Raw genomic sequence first — 22,988 nt, forward strand, 5'->3', positions numbered from 1 at the left:
CAACAGTATTATTGTCCACCTGATGCCCCAAGTATGTTTCATTAATAGCATATGTCAAAGGCTATAATTATATTATTGCTATTGACTGTCTCACCTGTTAGACTGTAGGCACCAGGAAGGCAGTGACCACATCTTTCTTGAGCACCATGGCCTCTGTCTAATACAATCCCTGGCACGCATTCGGCATCCAATACATGTTTGTTGAAAGAATGAAATACAATATATGTAACGTGTCTTCCTCCTGCTTTACTATTTATTCTAACATATTTCTCTCTTGGCCCTCTGTTGCAGCTTCCATTTTGTTTTTATGATGCCTTGGGGTATCATGAGCGAAGATATTTGACAGAAAACGATACAACAAATCCCATGATGTAAATATCCACACTGTCGTCTATATCAATCACTGTATACAATCCTAACCCATCGTTCATGTTCAGATAAATGGTGAAGGAATAAAGAAGACAATCTTAATTTATTCTTTTTTGAAAATTCCCACCCAAGGACTGTTTACTGATTTTAGAGAGACAGGAAGGGAAGGAGGGAGGGAGGGAAGAAGGGTAAGAGGGAGGTAAGGTGGGAGGGAGAGAGAGAGATTGAGAGAAACTTCGATGTGAGAGAGAAAAATCAAACAGTTACCTCCCATACATGCCCCAACCAGGAATAGAACCTGCAATCTAGGTATGTGTCTTGACCTGGAATTTAACCTGAAATCCTTTGGTGTACAGGACGATGCTCTCACCAACTGAACCACAGGTCAGGGCTTAATTTATTCTTAAATGTCCAAAAATGTAACAATAACTTCTAAGAATTAATGGTCAAGAATGCAATAAAAATTAGCAAAAGAAAAATAATAATAGGTACACATTATCTTAAAAGTTAAAAGTCATTCATGTCAAAAGAGGAAAGCCAATGCATAAAAAGAAGGATTATATTTCTAAATTTGATGCATTGCTTTGGCTCAGAGTTGACAATTTCAGTTTACCTAAGGCAACCTGATCTCTCTTTTTTGATTAAAAAACTGTAGTGTAAACTCAGAACCATAAGTCTGCCTCACTTTTGCTAACAAACAATAAAAACTGGGGGAGGGGCATTGTATACAATTTCTTTTTGGAAAGTAACAAAGATAAGCATGCCCTAGGCATGTATCGGTATGGTTGTATAACCTACTATTTAAAGGCACTCCAGCCCAGGTGTGTCTAATCTACAGGATTAAGGAATGGCTGTTTTTGCACTGTCACCTAGTGCTTTTCATTATGCTTCGTTTATTTATTTCTTGACTCTAACTTAACTAAAGGTACCCTAATTTTGAGAACATATTTGAATTGGAACTAACACAATAATACCCTTAAAAATGCGATAAAGTAAGTTCTCAATAAACTGTTGATTTTAGTGAATCTTGTTTGCTTGAAATCAGAGATTGTAAATATCATCACACATACATTAAAAAGGGTAATTATGTGAGAAGATGGATGTGTTAACCTTATTGTGGTAATCATTTTTCAGTATTTAGTGTACCAAATCATTGCACTGTATACCTTAATCTTCATTATTGTTGTTAATCTTCACCCCTCACCCAAGGATATTTTTTCCAATGATTGTAGAGTTGTAGAGAGAGCGAAAGAAAGGGAGGGTGAGAGGGAGGGAGAGAGAGAGAAAGAGAGAGAGAGAGAGAGAGAGAGAGAGAGAGAGAGAGAGAGAGAGAGAGAGAGAGAGAAACATCAATGTGAGAGACACTGGTACTGGTTGCCTCTGGGGCCAGGAATCTAAGCTGCAAACCAAGTACATGTGCTTGACCAAAAATCTAACTGGTAACCCTACGGTGAATAGGTTGATGCTCTAACCACTTAGCAACACAGGCAAGGGCTGTATAACTTAAATTTACATATGTTATATGTTAATAATATCTCAATAAGGCTGGGGGGAAAGCTGAGGAATCAAGTAATGCACCACTTTATTTATTAAAGAAATATAACTGGTAAATTGGCATTGTCACGCCTGACAGTATTCTACCAAACAAAATGGTAGCATAAGCTAATATGAAAGGCTACTAATACTATTCAAGTTATTCTGTATAAAATTTAAGAAAAAAGGCCAGTCTCAAAACTGACTGGCAAATTCCTAGAGGCTAGAAACCAAAAAGGAATTCAAAGCCAAACCTCTGATAAGGAGCATAAGTTTATGCCAAGAAAAATATGGAACTAAATGCAGGCATAAAGACTAGGGTTTTAATATCTGCATAAGGGAAAGAGTTTATGTCACAAGCTTCTTGCACATGAAGAACTGGAAATGAGCTCCCTGAGTAAGGCTAGGACCCTGGAAAGGTGGTCCCACCTAGAAATATGGTCTAGAAAAACTTCAGCCACCTGTTGAGGGATATGACAGTGAGATAAGCTAACCATGTCAAGCTGTGGGTAGAAAAGTGAGATGTTATGCCCTACCAATCTGTGTGGGAAAATTGTACTGAAAGATTAAAATAAAACTTGTAAAATTCAGCAGAGACAGAAAAACACAAACCAATCCATATGGTACCTCATAACCCAGAGCATCTGGAATTTCTATAAAATAAAAATAAAAATCTGCTGAAGGTGAGCTCCCAAGTAAAGAAGTTACAAATCCTATGAACAAACAAACTTCTATGAGATAGCAAAATAACAAAGGGTAAAATTCATAACTTAGGAGCTAAAGATATCAGAATAATCAGAAAGAGGTTTTAAAATAAATATGCTCAAATGGTCCAAGAAATGGGCACCATAAGGGGGAAAATAATAGATTAGAAAATAGAAACACGCCTAGCAAAAATGGGAGGTATAGATATTATAATTATGAAACCACAATAATGAAAATTAATATTGGTACTGTTCTAAGCTCATTCCATATATTCACTCATTTAATACCAAAACCTGTAAAAATAGATGCTATTCTTATCTCCATGTTACAAATAATAAAACTGTGGCACAAAGAGGTTAAGAAACTAGCCCAACATCACCCAGCTAGTGAGTGGCAGGGAAAGATCTTAAATCTAGGAATTCTGCCTTCAAAGTCTTCACTTATAACTACCATACTATACTGCTTCTTAACAGATGACTTGAAAAGTTTACTAAATACAGCTGAAGAGAGAATTGGTGAGTTGGAAGATAAATCCAAGGTCATTTATAATTGTGAAGTAATAGTAAGAAGAAAACTAAGAAGAGTTTAAAAAGGGATATATTACAAAGGGATATTAAGAAGATATACTAAGAGATAGATATTATGAAAGAATAGTCAACTTGGAGGACAGAATAAGAAGTTTGCAAATATATCATGTAAGAATTTCAGATTAAGAGACTACAATGTTAAAAAAAATGAAGTCATCGAGACTGAAAAATACATGATGCTAAAGATTTAGCTGCTTCTTAACTAAAATAGAAGTAACAACACAGGCGTTTTTATTTATAATGATCAATCTAGAGAAAGACTGGAATGAAATGCACTCCCAGTTAGTGCTCCTGTTTCAAAGATATTTTGGTACCAGGGTGGAATAATTTTCCTAGAATAGCACTTTTACTAAACCATTCTCCTGCTCAGGGTTGCAAAATGTCCACCCAGTCTTAATGCAAGAATGTAAATTCAATTTAACTTTTCAATTCCCACATGCATAGTTCTATCTCATAACTGGACCTAAATAACTAGACTCAGTCATGTGTCAATCAAGCCATTTGTGCCACTGCCATGTGCAGATAATCTGTTTCTTCTGCCTCTGCATTTAACAGCACTGTTTTTCTTGCCTTTACTTCTCTCTGCTGCCGAATACCTACATCCACAGAGCAGTTTCACTTATCTCCTCTGACAATTCTAACCCACAATAATTGCTACCTTAACTAAAATTCTACAATCAGTATTACATGAATAATATGGATTTCAGGACAATAAGGCTTGAGGTTTAGTGCTGTGGCTCTGGCAACCTATGGCCTTAGAACCTGGTTACAGAATATTATGATTTTAAGGAACTATAATTATAGGACTCTGCATATTTCTTGTAGTTTTACAAAATCAGTGTGGACTTTGCGCTGTGCCTATGTTACTTTTAGGCAAATGTTTTAACCTTTCTCAGTTTGGTTCCCCTCCTGAAAAAGAGGGGGAATCCATATAAATGTGGTAAATTTTAAAAGAGCCCAACATGTGCAAAAACAAACTAACAAACAGAAAACCACAACAAATCAAAACATTTACCATAACAGCTTGTTAGTGTCTTCCTTCTAATATGGGGGATGGGGTAACATAGTTACCTCAAATACTAGATTGAGTCCCCAAAGGGCAGACACCCAACCTCATTCATCTTTGTGTTATCTTAAAGCAGGGCTGGGTCCAAGGGCAGTATTAAGGCCCATGATATCATTCAGTCTGGCACTGCAAAGGCATTAGGGATGAATTAATTCACTGTTGGACCAAATATAGTAGTCTAATTTTTAAGTTGATAATTTTGTATGGCCCACAAATCCTATATAATGAAGATGTAATATGCAAATTGACCATCACACCTTCACCCAAAGATGGCCGCCCATATGTGGTCACAAGAAGGCCACCACAAGATGGCTGGCAGGGGAGGTCAGTTGGGGATGAACAGGCTGGCCGGGGAGGGCAGTTGGGGGTGACCAGGCCAGCAGGGGAGGGCAGTTGGGGGCGATTGGGTCAGCAGGGGACCAGTCAGGCATCGATCAGGCTGGCAGAGGAGTGATTAGGGGGTGATCAGGCTGGCAGGCAGAAGTGGTTAGGAGCAATCAGGCAGGTAGGCAGGCGAGTGGTTGGGAACCAGCAGTCCCAGACTGCGAGAGGGATGTCCCATAGGGATCAGGCCTAAACCAACAGTTGGACATCCCCGGAGGGGTCCCAAACTGGAGAGGATGCAGGTTGGGCTGAGGGACAACCCCCCGCAGTGCACAAATTTTGTGCACCAGGCCTCTAGTAATGTTATAAATATCCAAATGGCCCTTGGCAAATAAAAAGGCTCCACACGAATCTTTACAGTATCTAGCAAAGAGAATTATACACAGTATACATTGTTCATGTAACTGAATTATATTCTATGCCCATATTCTAATGTTACTAATATTAAGAAAAATTGTTCATCAGGAAACCATTCTATTTTTTTATTTTAAGATTTTTTATTGGTTTTGAGAGAGAGAAAGAGAGAGAGAAAAACATTGATGTGAGAGTGCAACACAGATTGCACCACTACGGGGGTCAAGCCCACAACCCAGGCATGTGTTCTTACTGAAAATCAAACTGGCAACCTTTCAGTGCACTGGACGATTCCCAACCAACTGAGCCACAGCAGGTAGGGCAGGAAACCATTCTATTTTTTTTTTTTTTTTTACTGCTCAAAGTATTACAAAGGGTATTACATATGTGTCCCTTTTTTCCCCCCGCCCTTGACAATCCCCTGGCCTCCCCTACTCCCCAGTGTCTTATGTCCATTGGTTATGTTTATATGCATGCATACAAGTCCTTTGGTTGATCACTTGCCCCCCTCCCTCCTGCCCCCCAACCCTCCCCAGCCTTCCCGCTGCAGTTTGACAATCTGTTTGAGGCAGCTCTGCCTCTGTATCTATTACTGTTCAAAAGTTTATAATGGTCTCTGTTATCCATGAATGAGTGAGATCATGTGGTATTTTTCCTTCATTGACTGGCTTATTTCACTTAGCATAATGGTCTCCAGTTCCATCCATTCTGTTGCAAATGGTAAGAGTTCCTTCTTTTTTACAGCAGCATAGTATTCCATTGTGTAGATGTACCACAGTTTTCTAATCCATTCATCTACTGATGGGCACTTAGGCAGTTTCCAGATCTTAGCTATGGTGAATTGTGCTGCTATGAACATATGGGTGCATATAAACCATTCTTTTTTTAAAATTAAATCTTTATTGTTCAGATTATTACAGTTGTTCCTCCTTTTTTCCCCATAGCTCCCCTCCACCCAGTTCCCACTCCACCCTCTGCCCTTACCCACACCCCACTGTCCTCATCCATAGGTGTACGATTTTTGTCCAGTCTCTTCCTGCACCCCCACACCCCTTTCCCCCTGAGAATTGTCAGTCTACTCCTTTTCTATGCCCCTGATTCTATTATATTTACCAGTTTATTCTGTTCATCAGATTTTTTATTCACTTGATTTTTAGATTCACTTGTTGATAGATATGTTTTTGTTGTTCATAGTTTTTATCTTTACTTTTTTCTTCTTCTTCCTCTTTTTAAAGAATACCTTTCAGCATTTCATATAATACTGCTTTGGTGGTAATGAACTCCTTTAGCTTTTTCTTATCTGTGAAGCTCTTTATCTGACCTTCAATTCTGAATGATAGCTTTGCTGGATAAAGTAATCTTGGTTGTAGGTTCTTGCTACTCATCACTTTGAATATTTCTTGCCACTCCCTTCTGGCCTGCATAGTTTCTGTTGAGAAATCAGCTGACAGTCGTATGGGTACTCCCTTGTAGGTAACTAACTGTTTTTCTCTTGCTGCTTTTAAGATTCTCCCTTTGTCTTTTGCTCTTGGCATTTTAATTATGATATGTCTTGGTGTGGTCCTCTTTGGATTCCTTTTGTTTGGGGCTCTCTGCACTTCCTGGACTTGTAAGTCTATTTCTTTCACCAGGTAGGGGAAGTTTTCTGTCACTATTTCTTCAAATAGGTTTTCAATATCTTGCGCTCTCTCTTCTTCTGGCACCCCTATAATTCTGATGTTGGTACGCTTGAAGCTGTCCCAGAGGCTCCTTACACTATCTTTGTATTTTTGGATTCTTTTTTCATTTTGCTTTTCTGATTGGGTGTTTTTTGCTTCTTCGCATTTCAAATCTTTGACTTGATTCTTGCGCTCCTCTAGTCTGCTGTTGGATCTCTGTATATTATTCTTTATTTCAGTCAGTGTATGCTTAATTTCTAGTTGGTCCTTTTTCATATCCTCGAGCGTCTCACTAAATTTATCAGCGGTTTCAAGAAAATTCTTGAAAAACCTTATAACTGTGGTTTTGAGCTCTATATCCAGTAGTTTGCTTTCCTCCATTTCTGTCATTTGTGACCTGTTTCTTTGTCTTCGCATTTTGGCTGCTTCCCTGTGTTGATAGAGTGGCTTTCTATGCTAAGTGTCCTATAGGGCCCAGTGGCTCAGCCTCTCCAATTACCTGAGGTGGACACTCTTGGTGCACCCCTTTGTGGGGTGTGTGCACAGTCTTGTTATAGTTAAGCCTTGATTGTTGTTGGTATCACTGGGAGGAATTGACCTCCAGGCCAACTGGCAGTGAGAATCATCTGTGTCTACGGTGGGAAAACTTCTGTGCTGGAGACCCCCTTCTGGGGCAATACTTGCTTCAGTGGGGCTTTGGTGTGTCTCTTATGGATCTGAGGAGTTGTAATCTGGAAGGTCCCACTCTGACCACTGGGTACACTGGCTCTTGGATCTCTAAGGAGGTGCTAATTTAGCCTCTGCCTGATGCTACCCAGCAGGAGCTACAGAGAGATCTGCAGATTTCTCTTCCTTGTTTGGGATTTGGAAGTGCCCAGATGAGGCCCAGCTGTGAAGCAATGCAAGCTGCTGTGGGGCCTTGGGCCTTCTTTTGGATGTTCTGGGTCTCTCTGACCCAGCTTCAGTTTGTTAGGTAATTTTAGATAGCAAAGGGCCAGGGCATTCGTATGCAAAAGCCTCTGCTCACAGCTTGGGTGAGGCGGGGTCTCAGGGAATCTGCAGGGTGGAGCAAACAGCTATGGCTGATCCTCAGTCCTGCCCTAAGAGGCCCCGGGTCTCAGTGTCCCATGGTAATCGCTGCAAGAACCTCTGAGAGAAAGCCACCTTTGAGTTCTGCCGGATGCCAGACAGTCCAGTTTCTCCCCGTATGAGTCTGGGTCCCCAGAGACTCGTCCGTAACTGGAGTGATCTTGGGATCTTGTGACTCCCTCCTGATTGAAAAAGACAACCGCGTCCTCAGTTGCCAGCCCTTTCCATGTGCACCTCCGTACCTCTGCACTTTACTTCCGCACCTCCTCTGAGTCTCAGTGTACTTTTCTCTTCCCTTCTAGTTGTAGAATTTCCACTCAGCCAGCCTTCCTGTGGTTCTGGATGATGTCCGTTTCGTCTTTTAGTTGTATTTTTGAAGTGGTTGGGTGAGGCAGCAATTTCAGGTATTTACCTATGCTGCCATCTTGGTTTCTCCCAGGAAACCATTCTTAATGGCAGTCTTTAAATTCCATATTATATTTGTATTAAAACATGATAGGTGATGTTAAAGATGGGAGGGTTACTTAAAATAAAACAGTGATGGGATCTGTGTGCCTCTTTTTTGCCCACTTCCACAATAATGTGCTAAGTACACATGACAATGAAGGGTAGTAGAATATGCACCCCAGATTATGCCACTTTGATATAAGGACTCTTTTGAGCCAAATGCAATTAAAAGGGAAACACAGGAAAAACTCCCCTCCACCTCTCTATAAGTAAGGGCAGAATGAGTCTTAATTCCTGGAGACAAATCTAAACTCTTATGAGCCCAGAGGCAGCACCAGAGCCTACACAACAAATCTTACTAACTAGCCCTTATCAACCATTAATTTTCTTCATACATTTATTTACCTTTCCACAATTTGCTGCCCCTAGAAGCTCAAAAACCATTTTATTTGCCTTGTCACTTCTCTACAAAACTTACTGTTCTTTGGTTAAGATGCTGTCTAAGCCCAATTTCTAACCCCCTTGAGTTACTCATCACTAAGTACTCCCATGTGTATGCATGCATTAATAAACTTGTTTCTTTTTTCTCTTGTTCATCTCTCTTTTCAGTATAATTTATAAGGCCTCACCCAGTGAACCTAGAAAGACAAACGGAAAAAAAATGTTTTTTCCTTCACTATAACCATGATTTTTCAACCTTTTTCATCTCATGGTACACATAAACAAATTACTAAAATTCTGAGGCACACCAAAAACAGATTTTTTGCCAATCTGTCAAAAAATAGGTCTAACATTGATTCATTCACACTGGACGACTATTGTGTTGGCAGTTGTCATTTTTTTATTTAAAAATCTACTAAGGGAAAAGAGGTCAGTGCTCCTGACTAAATAGTCAGGTATTGCATGTTCTCAAAATTCTTGTGGCACACCAGTTGAAAAATTACTGCTATAGCAGGTACATTTAATAAAAAGTGCTTGGCAAGGGAGACTTTACAATGGCAAATGTTATTAACTAATTTTTAAACTATCTCTCATGCTAGAAAAAAAAAGAAATCCAATAGACTATTTAAAGAAAACATGAACAATTACTAAAAATGTATACTTTTAATTTTTTAAACATAATAGTTGCATATTAAATATAACTTACTGATGATAGCAATTTGAAACAATACTTAAGACGAGTGATGCAACTATTTAAGACAAGACAACCAAAATTGGTACTTTAGGATCAGTCACTGCCAGAAGTCAAGCATTCATATCTACACGCATAGAACATGTGCCCAAATTGTTAGGGGCAGAAATGGAATAGTGGGTACTAGTTATAGTTATAAGAAATATTAATCATGCTCTGTTAACCATGATGGTTCTGTTCTGAAGATTAGAGAAAGCACAATCTAATCTGGCTGAGAGTTGTATGCCCTGGACATGTGGGTGAACACTGGGATGCAGTCCATCCTCCTTTTCTGGATTAACAACCTTGCTGCCTGTAACCTGGTCCTCGAAGTACCTGGAGGCACCCGCCCTCGGTGACCCCCCCCCCTCCACTGCCTGTAACCTGTAACCATTATACCCCACTCACTTTCTCATGCCTGGAATTCCTACTTTCCTATGTTATCTTTGTCCTTCTACCCAATATAAGCAGCTGGTTTATCAGGGGGAGGGTGCAGAGCAGATTTTTGTGGGTGACCTGCTGCTCTCCCATACTGCTGACAGTATTGGAATAAACGCTCATACGTAATTCAACCCTGTCTCTGCTTAATTGGCTCAAGTAGTGACAGGCAGCCCAGACCCCTTGGTTGTCCGGTTTCAAAATCACATATTCTTGTACTACAGGCAACAAAGTTCCTGTCTATGCTGTATATTGTTTTCCTTTTGTTATTCAACCTAAAGAAATCCAATTTTCACTAATGCCAGTGCTATTTTTGTTATAATCCTGTTAAATGTGTGCCCCTTTCTCTCACTGAATACAAAGGTATCCCAGGCATGCATTCTGCTTGTTACTTTAATAGACCTGTTTTCACTGGCATAAGTCTGCACAAGGCTTATTTATTAGTTCCATGGAGAGTAGGTAACCTTTCTGGGAGAAGGATTTAGCTTTAAAGATTCATTGTCTTGAGAAATTTTTACGTGTGCGTCTTGCTGTTTCTCTGACCTCTCACTGATTTGCAGTATTTGCACAACAAGCTCTAATCATGAGCTGCAGAAGAATCAGAAAAAGAGAAGATAAATCCAGGTGGAGGAAAATAGTCCAAATGGGCTGGTGAGAGGGCAAAAACAAAACAAAACACAAGAAAAGCTGAGCAGCACAGGCAGCTGGTCTGTATCCGCTCAGTAAGCAAGGGTGTGGACTAGAAGGAGTAAGGGAGGGAGGTTAAAGGACAGAAAAAGAGGCACCTACACAACAATCAGAAGTGAGGCTGAGCTAATTCAGGCGCATCCTGATGATGATCCAAATCCGAGAGGAAACATTTACATGACCTATAATTTCATATAACCTGACCCTCAAAACCTTGGCCAAGACGACATCATATTTAAAGCCCACAGAGAAGGCAATGTGCCTATTTACTGCGGGTCTCCTGTCTGCCAGGCACTTTGCCGCGCACTCAGTTCTGCCATGACGTAGCTCATGTGTACTTTTCAAGCCTCATCCTGTCACTGTTATCTGAGCCACACTTACTTTTCAGGTTCTAGAACATGCTAAACTCTTTCTGTGCTGGACCCACTGTCCAGGTTAGTCCTCCTAAAGGTCACACCCCATAACTCTTAATATTAAATAACATCCCATTCCTATGGTGAATGCCTTGCCTCTCAAAAACAAACAAAACAAAAAAACTTAGAGAGGAATGTTATTTGTAATAAGTTGCCCCCTTGTCCACTCCTCAATCTATATAGGTATCTGTGTATGCATAACACAATTTGGAAGGATATATACCAACATGTAACCAGTGGTTTTGCCTGGTTGGAGGGATTAAGGGTAATTTAGATTATTTATTATTTTATGTCTTTAATTTTTCTATATTTACTAACTCTTCTATAATATTTTAGTTTTCATAACCAGGAAATTTTATAGCCAGAAAAAATGAGACAAATTTGAAAGAAATACATTTAAAGCCTGTAGGGCTATGGATATATGTAAAATCTCAAACTGTTAGTTTAACCTTTCAATCCTCATGGCACTCACTAATTTTTGGACGGAATTAACCAGTTGTTCAGCTGTATCATTGATATATTACGGAGAGATTTTGGAAGCCATTACTCAACTGGTAACAGGAAATGTTTTGGCTCTTAGCTCCAAGACAAACTCAGAGTTTCTTGGCTACAAGGACTAATTAGATTGAAAAAACTTTCCTTTAACTCTGTTAATCAGTTATATTGACAGAGCTAACATTTGTCAGGCAGTTTCTATAATTAAGGAACCATAATATATGATTCCAATAAGATATTTCATAGCATAAAAAGTAGTATATGCTAATTTGAATGTTTACTACATATTTAATCACGCTCATATCCATCACTATCACCGCAAGTTGAAAATGCATATGCCAACCTTTAGCCCAGGGTGACTTCTAAAGCTGAGTTATGAACCCCAACTGAAATAGTGGGGTCATAATGGAAATGCTGACAACCTTAACTATGGCAGCATGAACAACACTGACTATAATAAAATCCTTGTTCAGATATAACTCACATAAAAAGTAAAAGCCAAGGGCTGTGAACAACAGCTCAGTACACTTAAGCCATTTTTCAACATATTCGAAATCCATATAATTCCGTATTCCTTTCAAAGCAACACCTGATGGCTTTTCAGACTTGTGTTTTGTTTCTAAAAAATCTGTATATAGTAATATCTCATATGACTCCCTGTGAAACTTTTTTCCCCTTTATCTTCGGCTAGTGTGAGCTCTAATGAAACTTTCATAAAATAAATGTTATTTTTGTCCAGCCTTGCTTTGCATTTGCAATATCCCTGGGAATGGACTTGTTCCGTGAATTCAGAGAAATAATAAAGGGCCCAGCAAATTCTGATTAGCAAAGCCTGTTAAAGGGACTCTGCATGAAAATTGTCAGTATTAAACTAAAGATGATAATATTATTCCACAACAGTTTAATTAGCACACCCCCCCCCCACTGTCAAAAGAGTGATTTCTTTTTTCTTTCATGCAAATAATAAAAAAAATACAGAGGAAATCAAACGCATGAGACAAAAAGCTCTAGCAAAAGTAACAGTGACAGTCACTATTTATTTTTAATTAAGGTGTTACAGTCCTTGAGCGCTCACAGCCACTAGCACATGGCACACTTGGGTAGCTGGCAGTAAGCACTGCCGAAGAGAACAATGCTGACAAGCGACAGAGTTACTGCTCTTGTCTGCAGATGATTCCTCAAGTCCACTTGGCACAAACTTGGACTTCAAGAACCTGGAGAAGGATGTAAAACTGATTTATCTTACATTAACTGTTTCTAGCTGAATTTGGAAATTACGTATGGGAGATGGAGTCTTTGTTTCGTCCAATCTGAGATATTGGCTTATAATTTAAACATTATAACATTTCAACATGAATATGGTCCTAAACAACATCTTCCAAGTATTTCATTAATCACAATCATTGCCCATTGTTTTAACTCCACGGAAGACCAGAGCAGGCATAGAATGAAGATGATTAACTGATTATGTTTGTTAGAGAAGAGAAAAAAAGGCTGTTTATCGATTTACATTTCTTTTCATATGAAATACATTGTGAATGTGATTTACTTTGCAGAAGACTGTTTAGAGAGATACGATTCTGCTGTGATTAATAGCCATAGGAAATTAAATTATATTTTGCAAAATATTTGAACATCACAAGCCTTTAATATCACATTAAGGCTCAGCACATATTTTTATGTGCTAACTACTTTAAATGACAGTAAATCTTAGATAAATAATTAGTTTTGAGTAAAGAAATGCAGATAGGACACAAAATACAAATATGCTAAATGTTTGACCCTGCTATATATTTGTTTTGAAATTTGATCAGGCAGAATAAACATTTCTTTATATTTCCTTCCAAACTTAATTGATGATATTAAATCTGAGATTCCAGTTTTTTCTAGAACTTTTATTTACTTTGGAGTGTTAATGGTATGACACTGCTAATGCTAGAAGAGAAATCTTTCAGGGAATCATGTGTGTTTTCAAAAACAGGTCCCAATAATTACATTGTTTAGATGCAGTATCTGCATACTTACATTCCTTCTGTTTTTGCAGCCTTTAACCATTGTGGTCTCCTCATCCCCCACCCACATCACACCCCGAATCCAATGAATATTTAAGTCCTTAATTTTTCCAAATTTTCTCCCTTTCCTTTCCAGTCTCACTGCTATGGCTTTTCAGCTACTAAAAAGAGATCCAGGTCATGAAATACTTGATATTATTATAAAATAACATATGATTATATCATGAAAGAGTTCAAATTGTGTTTGTGAATCTTTTTTTTTTAATTTTCAAGGATAAGAAATATATTTCTGCCTGGGTGTTAGTTCCAAGTCTATTTATTTACTATGGTAATGTGGAACATTCTGTAACCTACATTGGCACTTTTGTTAAACAGTCATAAAGACACAAACATTTAAATGTTAGTGATCGCTTTCCATCTAATCCTCTCTAGGAGAGGACAATATAAACCATATAATATTTCTGGTGATGGACTAACTGTAATTCAAGATTCGTTGGTATCTATATCCAGATGGAGTCTACTAGGCACATACTGAAACCTCACTTTTCTGGGTTTATTTTTGGTAAACAGTATTTCTCAAAGAAAGGAAATAGCTGGGCATGCATTTGGCTCACTGTTTTCCAGAAGAACAGTTGTCTAGCTTCATTGTTAATAATGCAACAGTGCGAAAATTTGCTGTTCTCTGCCACATGGCAATGGTGTCAGGCTTTAGATGTTACACCAATCATTACCACAAAACCCTTGCTGACTGTTGACATGATCTGTGCCTAAGTTGAAACTGCATCCATTTCCAGAAATTACCTATTTTAATTCCCATCAGAGTATTTCATGCATACAAATATAGTCAAAATACAAACATACTCATCATTCTTTCCTTTATGAAAAGCTGCTGGTTACCAGTAGGTATTCTGAATGTTGAAAGGGCTTTTAATATTAAAATTATGGTGAGGAGTTAAAACCATAAAACTCTTAGAAGAAAACACAGGGGGAAAGCTTCCTGACATTGGACTTGGCAATGATATTTTAGATTTGACACCAAAAGCACAGACAACAAAAGTAAAAATAAACAAGTGGGACTATATCAAACTTAAAAGCTTCTGCACAAGAGAGGCAAATTATGAAATAGGGGAAAGTACTTGCAAATGAAGCATTGGATAAGGGGTTAACATCAGAAATATATAAATAACACATACAATTCAATAGCAAAAAAAACAAAACAACAAACCCCAAACAATCCAACTAAATATGAGCAAAGGACCCAAGCAGACAATCCTCCAAAGAAGACAAGCAATGCCAACTGGTATAGGAAAAAGTGCTTAACATCACTAATCATCAGGAAATACAAACCAAATCACAATTAGATACCAACTTTCACCTGTTGAGATACTATTATAAAAAATTAAAATATAGCAAGTATTGCCAAGGACATGGAAAAAGGGAACCTTTTTACACTATTGGTAGAAATGTAAATTGGAACAACCACTATGGAAAAACAGCATGTATATTCTTTAAAAAATTAAAAATAGAATTACCATATAAGCCAACAATCCCACTTCTGGGTATTCATCTGAAGAAAATGAAATCACCTCATAGAGATATCTGCATCCCCATTTTCATTAGCTTATTATTCACAGTAACAAGATATGGAAAGAATCTAAGTGTCCATTGATAGATTAGTGGATAAAGAAAATTATATAGCCCTAGCTGGGTAGCTCAACTGGTTAGAGCGTTGTCCAAATATGCCAAGGCTGTGGGTTCAATCCCTGGTCAGGGCACATACAAGAATCAAGGAATGAATGCATAAAAACATGGAAAAAGAAACCGATGTCTCTCTCTCTCTCTCTCTCTCTCTCTCTCTCTCTCTCTCTCTTCCCCTCCCTATCTCTATCTAAAATTAATAAAATTAAAAAATGAAAAAATACATATAAAACAGAATATTATTCATCCTTAAAAGATAAGTAAATCCTGTGATTTGCAACATGGACAAATCTAGAGGACATGGTAAATGAAATAAACCAGACACAGAAGACAAATACTGCATGATCTTATTTAAATGTGGACTCAAAAAAAGTTAAACTCATAGTAAGGTTGTAGAATATCAGAGTCTAGAAGATAAAGAAAAAGGAGAGACACTGATAAAAGGATACAAACTTTCAGTTATAAAATAAATAAGTTCTGGAGACCTAATAGCATAGTGACTATATTTACATATATAGTGAGGGGCACATGGTGGTAGAGTCTAAAAGCCACAAAAATGGTGTCGGTTTTCCTCAATGCATTTTTCTTAAGAATTTCAATATGCTCTTTCATTCCCTATATACTTTCACTTTCTTGGTGCTCTTATCCACTCACATAGATTTAAATACTACTACTGATTAGAAGATATTGGAACAGAAGATTTACAAAATAAATAATCATTTATTAAAATTTATTTGTAGGTGACAAATCTTTGCACACTTACAGATCCTCTCAATCTGAGTATAGCACATAATATTTAATGTGTGTTAACCTCCAAAAATAAAGATATACAGATTTTATGGCCATTAAGAGTTTATAGAAAGTATTAACTTTCAGGATACACACACACACACACACACACACACACACACACATATATACACATATATATACACATACATATATACATACACACACATATCTGTGTATGTGTGTGTGATTTTCTGTATTTATGTGTATTTTTTCCTTAAAACAAAGGCTCCTTTATAGATAATATAGATATTTATTCATAGATAATATAAATGATATACCATGTGCAGAACAGAACATCTAATGCATTGGTTTAATAGAGCATATCTAAAAGTTGTAGTTATCATTATTCTTTACAGTTTCAATCAAATTCAATTCTTCTTCTACGAAGGGCTCAGGGCTCTTTATGCTCTTTCAGATGGGTGTTATTCTAATTCACTGAAAAATAGCCTAGTGGTTACTTGGATCCCTAGTCCTAGGATTTTCAGTATTTCAGCCTCTTCCATTCCCTATATACTAGTGCTTTCACTTTCTTGGTGCTCTTATCCACGCACATGGATTTAAATACTATCCATGTGCTGATTATTTTCAAATGTCTGTCTCTAGCTCCCAAATCTCCCCTGAACTTCCAGACTCTCATATCCATCTGCTTGTTTGACACCCCCATTTTTACATATAATAAACATGTAAAACTTATGTACAAAACTGAACTCCTGATATTCCCAACTCCTAAACCTGGTCCTTCTATGGCAGCGGCTCTCAACCTGTGGGTTGTGACCCCTTTGGCGGTCGAACGATCCTTTCACAGGGTTGGCCTAAGACCATCCTGCATATCATATTTACATTACGATTCATAACAGTAGCAACATTACAGTGATGAAGTAGCAACAAAAATAATTTTATGGTTGGGTCACAACATGAGGAACTGTATTTAAAGGGCCAGAAGGTTGAGAACCACTGTCTATGTGGTATGCCCTACTTCAATTGATGACTAATCCATCTTTTTTTCAGTTGCTCTGATTACAACCTTTGGAGTATTTGTTGAAGAAGTCAAATTGTCACACTTCTTATCCTATTTCTCAGCAAATGCAGCCTGCTTTATCTTTAAAGAAATAGTAAATGTACTTCTCATAACCTCCACTACTATCACCCTAATTTACCCTAACATCTTTCCTCACTTGATCAACTTCAATAATCTCCTGATCTTCCTCTACTCTTGCCCTATTGCAATCCATTTTTCCACATGGCAGCTTGAATGATTCTTTTAAATATAAGTCAGATCTCATTATCCCCATAATCTCAAACTGCTCATGGTTTCCCATCAAAATCTGAATAAGCCAATGACCATTCCAGACCCTTCATACATGCTCTTGTCCCTGGCTACATCTCCAACCTCTTTTCCTTTCACACTCTCCCTCATTCACTTTGGTCTACCAGTGGTCGGCAAACTCATTAGTGAACAGAGCCAAATATAAACAGTACAAAGATTGAAATTTCTTTTGAGAGCCAAATTTTTTAAACTTAAACTATATAGGTAGGTACACTGTTATTAACTTAATAAGGGTACTCCTAAGGCTTAGGAAGAGCCACATTCAAGGGGCCAAAAAGCCGCATGTGGCTCGTGAGCCGCAGTTTGCCGAGCACGGGTCTAGACCACTGGTTCCCTCAAATACATTATGCAGGTAGAAGACTCAGGGTCTTCTGCATTCACTGTTTCCATTGCTTGAAATGTCCTTTACTGAGATACAAACATGGCTTGTTACTTCAGCTTAATTAATTTAAAATATATATATTTGTTGTTGTTGTTGTTGTTGTTGTTGATTTCAGAGAAGAAGGAAGAGGGAGAGAGAGATAGAAACATCAATGGTAAGAGAGAATTATTGATTGGCTACCCGCTGCAGGCCCCACACTGGGGATCGACTCCAAAACCTGGGCATGTGCCCTGACCGGGAATCGAACCATGACCTCCTGGTTCATAGATCGATTCTCAACCACTGAGCCATGCCGGCCAGGCATTCAATCAAATTTTTGACCAAACACCTCCATAAAGAGGCCTCCGTAATCACTATATGTAATACAGCACCCTCCATTATCCTCTATTTTCTTACCTTGCTTTATTTTTTCTTTATAACACTTATAACTGAATCCTCCCATGAAAATGAGAACTTTGTTTTAGTCACTACTATAGTCCAAGTGTACAGAAAGGTTCGAGACATATGATAAGTCCTCAATAATTACTTATTCAGGAGGTGAGTAAATAAATGAACTGCATGATGAGTCATGTCTTAAATTATATTTATAAATATAAATACACAGTGGATCTTCATTACAAGATTCCATATTTGTGAATTTGTCAACTTGCTGAATTTTCCCTGTAACCCTGGTAAAATCTCACAGCAATTCTGTGGTCATTCACACACACACATGTGCATAGTAGTGAAAAATGTGAGGTGCTCCAGGCAAATGCTGCCAGCTGAGGTCAAACAAGGTGACACTTTGACTTCTTGTTTTAGCTCACATAAACAGCTAGCCTTTTGTGATCTATTTAATGCCATGTTTTTCTTATTTGGGTGCATTTTTGAGTGATCTTGTTTTTTAAAATGACCCTCAAGTATAATAAAGAAGTGCTGTCTAATGTTTCTATGAGTAAGAAGGGTGTGATGTGCCTCCCAGAGAGAAGATGTGTGTTAAATAGACTTCATTCAGGAATGAGTCATACTGCTGCTGGCTGTGAGTTCAATGTTAATGAATCAACCATGTATATTAAACAAGGTGTCTTTAAACAGAAACAGACATAAAACAAGGCTATGTTTTGACTGGTTGATGAAAATGTTGAGACCAGTGACGCGCAGGAACATAACCCTACACTTCAACGAGAAACAATGATTCAGTATTTGCTAGTTGAGTGTTCACAGTGGCTTTATAGAACATAAGCACTGCAAATGACAAGAATCAACTGTATATACTACACAGGAAAAAAAATAATATTACTGACAGCAAATATTAGTGTTAAGTATATTAGAATTCATTTTATTACTTCCTTTAATTCCTATTTGGACTATCTCTAACTATTCAATGTTATAAATATCACAATGAAATTCTTGTGTATAAAACTTAGTGCCCATTTCCGATCATATTTTTGAGACAAATAAAAGGTTTGCAAAACATTTGAGGTTCTTGATACATTTTGCTTTCCAAAAAGTTGTAGTCATCATGAACTTGGACCATTAATACCTAAGCATCTCCCATGCACCATCTGAACCAGCACTGAATATATGATATAGTTTGTTTTTAACCTCTGCCAATTCAATAGCTGAAAAGTTGTATCTTATTATTTTACTAGAGGCCTGATGCACGAAATTTGTGCAAGGGGTTCGGCTCTCACAGCAGTGGAGGCTTGTCTCGGCCCTCACAGCCCCAGCTTTATCTGGAAGGTCATCCAGAAGGACGTCTGGAAGGTCATTCAGCTGTCTGGTCTAATTAGCATATTATGCTTTTATTATTATAGATGTGCATTTCTTCCATTACTGATGAGGTTGAACATTTTTGTTATGCTTTCCTTCTGATAATGTTCTGTCCATGTGCCATTTGCCCACATAAGTGTTAAGAATCATTTCTATTGAGTTTCTAAGTAAGCTGGGATATAAACTGAGGCATTCATAGAAATGTTTGAAATAACTCATTTTCCTTTGAATAACACCTAGTCAGGGTGGTTTCTAAGAGCAAAAGATACATGAATACTAGTAACTGCACAAGTTAGTTGGAAGCGTACCCATACTTCCATGGAATAGGTTACTGAAGAAAAGTGACATATTATTAAAAAAGGGATACAAATATACAACTCAGGGACTGCAAGTCCTTATCCTATTAGAGTTAAATAAACTTGTTTTAAGTTGATGACCATATACCCTTCAAGAAGGGTGGGCAATGGAGATATTTATTCTTTGGTCATCATCACAGGGTTTGTTACTATTTTCTGTGGACATGTAGAAGTAAACATCAATTGAGTAAAACCCTTAATTCTAACAATACCATTTTCATACATTTAGTGGTTTACTGTAGTTTAGGCTAAACCAGTAAGTGTTTGTATTTATATGGTGTCACTGGGTGTTTCTAATTATAATAATTAATGTTCCCATTAAAATACAGAATTTACTAAAGTTTATATTGCTTTCTAAGTTTTTCTTAAATTTATGAATACAGTTTTCATGTTTTATAGCTTTTTCAACTCTGCTTTTAATATTACTTTCTATGTTGCTACAGTGAAAAACAAAGGGGATAGAGAAGTAGTCAAAAACTTAGCTCTTATAAACTGTGTAACCTTGAGGACTTCATTTACTGTTTCTGAGACTCAGTCTCCTGTTCCATAAAATCATGCTTAGAACAGTGCCTGGCAATTACTAAGCACTTTATAAATGGTAATGGTTATGATTATCACTATCAGGTATAAGGAAATGCATAATTAAGTGAATAAGCAATAGCTAGCATAAACATTAGCCTTTGGTTTTCTGCTACAAATGCAAGCCAAGTCCATTTCTTCAACATGCACATCAAAAATGCTTTATTGTCATTTTCATTAGTTATTATTATATTTAAAAATTATGCCTTTTTATTTTCCCCAATCATTGGCTATTAATTACTTAGAATATTCTATTATAAACTACATGCTTTTTCTTCATTTTTATACATACTAAGGACAATAATAACCTAGAAAAATAAGATACTGGAACTTTTACAATCACCTCTTGAATGTGGAACACTGATTCCTCCATCAAAGCTTACAAATGTCACTCAAAATCAGATGAGCCTCTGTGATCATGTTTTTAGAGTCTTACTTCTAGAAGACCACAAGATGGAAAAAGTAAAAGAACATGTAAAGGAAACAAAATTAATAACATCATACATTCTTTCAGAGAGCTTTGTGATTTATCAAGTAAACATTGGCATTCATTTTAAAAATGAGACTAAAGCCCTAACCGGTTTGGCTCAGTGGATAGAGCATCAGCCTGTGGACTCAAGGGTCCCAGGTTCGATTCCGGTCAAGGGCATGTACCTTGGTTGCGGGCACATCCCCAATAGGTAGTGTGCAGGAGGCAGCTGATCGATGTTTCTCTCTCATCGATGTTGCTAACTCTCTATCCCCCTCCCTTCCTCTCTGTAAAAAATAATAAAAAAAAAAAATGAGACTGAACAAACAAAAACAACCATGCCAAAATCATCTGGAATTAATATCATGTTAGCTTGAATAATAAACCATTATTTATTATATAGTTTGTAGAAAATGAGAAATGCTATTGTAGAAAATGAGACACAGGGACTGAGAGTTTAGATAGCCAAACTATGATCCAACAGGCAGGTAGTAACAAAGTTGGAACTAGAATGTATATGTTATGATTCTCATCTTTGGACATATTATTTCCAGCATGTGTTTCTTTCAGATAGGACTATACCAGAATCCTTTGCCACGGAGCTATTAGCTTCCAATAGGACTCAGTGTCTTTTCACCTTATTATTTTAATAAATCTTCTAATAAAAATACCAGTTCCACTCTGTTTTACATGAAATACCATTTAAGCAGTTTGAATCATATGAAACTGACACAAGTCAGTATTATGCTTGCTTTTTACTAATTTACCTCATTGCCTTGCAGGATCCAAATTCTGGAAAGAGAACCCAGTTAAATTCAAGCAGTGTAACCCTCTTTGACTTGGTCCTGTGTTCAAGCCACGTTAGAAATGTGTAAAAAGTGGAGAGTGGAAGCTATGGCTTAGGTTGCTGTGATAACGTTCTTACAATCTCCTGAAAACCCTAACCCTGTATCCTAGCCCTTGCTGATCCTTATTGATGACTTCAGCAAAAGGACTGGTAGTGATGAAAACCGCAGCAAGGGTAACCAAGGTGATAGCCAGATTCCACCCATTTTTCTCTAGGGTACAAGGGAATCTCCCCTCAGAGCATGAGCCACCTCTTATGACTGCTGTCACAGCAGACAGCTGATTCTTTCTTCATTTCTGTTGCTCTTCCCTCTTCCCTTGCCCCTCTCCACCTTGACATTACCACTCAACATCAGTCAGTTAACCTTTTGCATCAAATATGTCCCTGAGTTTTACTTTAGGAGTCAATCAAATTATAACAACTTCAGGAGACAATCGAATTATAGCATTTGATGTATGAATATTCACTTTTCAGCTAATGAGCTTGAATTCACAATGAGATAAAACTGAACAATATTCCCACATATCCCATTTCCTGACATTGAAGCAAAGCCACAGTGATAACAATGACAGCAGTGACAGGCTCTTGGTGAAAATTTTAACTCCAGATGTACTCAGAACATGTTGGGATTCAATGCTATACAAGACAGCACAATGTTGATGATAACTATGGAAAGATCACCCTGAGTGTTTACATGGTATATAACGTGCTTGGAGGTTTCTGTTTTTTTTCTTTTCTCATTTTTTTTAATACTAGAATGCTCCCATCTATTCTTACTCTAAGTCACAGACAAAATCCTTAAGTGACATATAACTTGCTAAAAAATAATAATTATTTACAATAACATCAGATCAACTCGAACAGCGAATATTTATACAATGAATGCGATCATCATAACTAAGCACCTGTTAACACATGAAGACCTTTTGAATTAAAATGCAGCACCTTTCTCACTTTTCTTCAGACATTACATATTTTAAAAATTTTAACGACTGGCTTTTAAAAATGCTTTGTTGAACCATATATACATTCTGCACTTAGGTGACCAACAAACTAAACACACCCATAAACCAGGATCCACATCAAGAACGGAACATGCCAGGTACCCCATAATCCTCCCAGTAACCAACCCACCCCATGAGTAGCCATTATAATGATTTCTAACACCATACATTAGTTTTAAATAATGCTTTTTGAACATCTGGTTTTCTATTAGTTGCTTAATGTTCAAGATGTTGAAATTAAATATCTGCAAATATATGTGAGTTCATTTAAGTGCCCACTGTGGGGTTTAATAAAGACAGTGACAAGAATGAGGCTGATGTTCAATAAGCATTCACTGAGCTAAATTTACTCTCCATGTCCTGTGTTAGACTTT

The 22,988-nt window shown here is 37.4% G+C and overlaps 1 protein-coding gene across 9 annotated transcripts in view; it reads right to left on the reverse strand.

Annotated features, from left to right (window-relative positions):
- The window catches only part of DIAPH2 (diaphanous related formin 2), a 939,982-nt gene that overhangs the window by 407,895 nt on the left and 509,099 nt on the right, over nt 1–22,988 (reverse strand). Inside the window, exon 24 of one of the 9 annotated variants that reach the window (XM_036305334.1) lies at nt 12,432–12,610. The exons of 7 other annotated variants lie outside the window; for them this stretch is intronic. In XM_036305334.1, the coding sequence (XP_036161227.1) occupies nt 12,603–12,610 (8 nt within the window). In that variant the 3' untranslated portion in view covers nt 12,432–12,602. Of the gene's footprint in view, nt 1–12,431; nt 12,611–20,588; nt 20,733–22,988 lie in introns of those variants that run through there. One more of the 9 variants, XM_036305333.1, reaches the window with a different exon arrangement.

Source organism: Myotis myotis, unplaced genomic scaffold, assembly GCF_014108235.1.
Source record: "Myotis myotis isolate mMyoMyo1 unplaced genomic scaffold, mMyoMyo1.p scaffold_m19_p_4, whole genome shotgun sequence".
Taxonomy (NCBI): Eukaryota; Metazoa; Chordata; class Mammalia; order Chiroptera; family Vespertilionidae; genus Myotis; species Myotis myotis.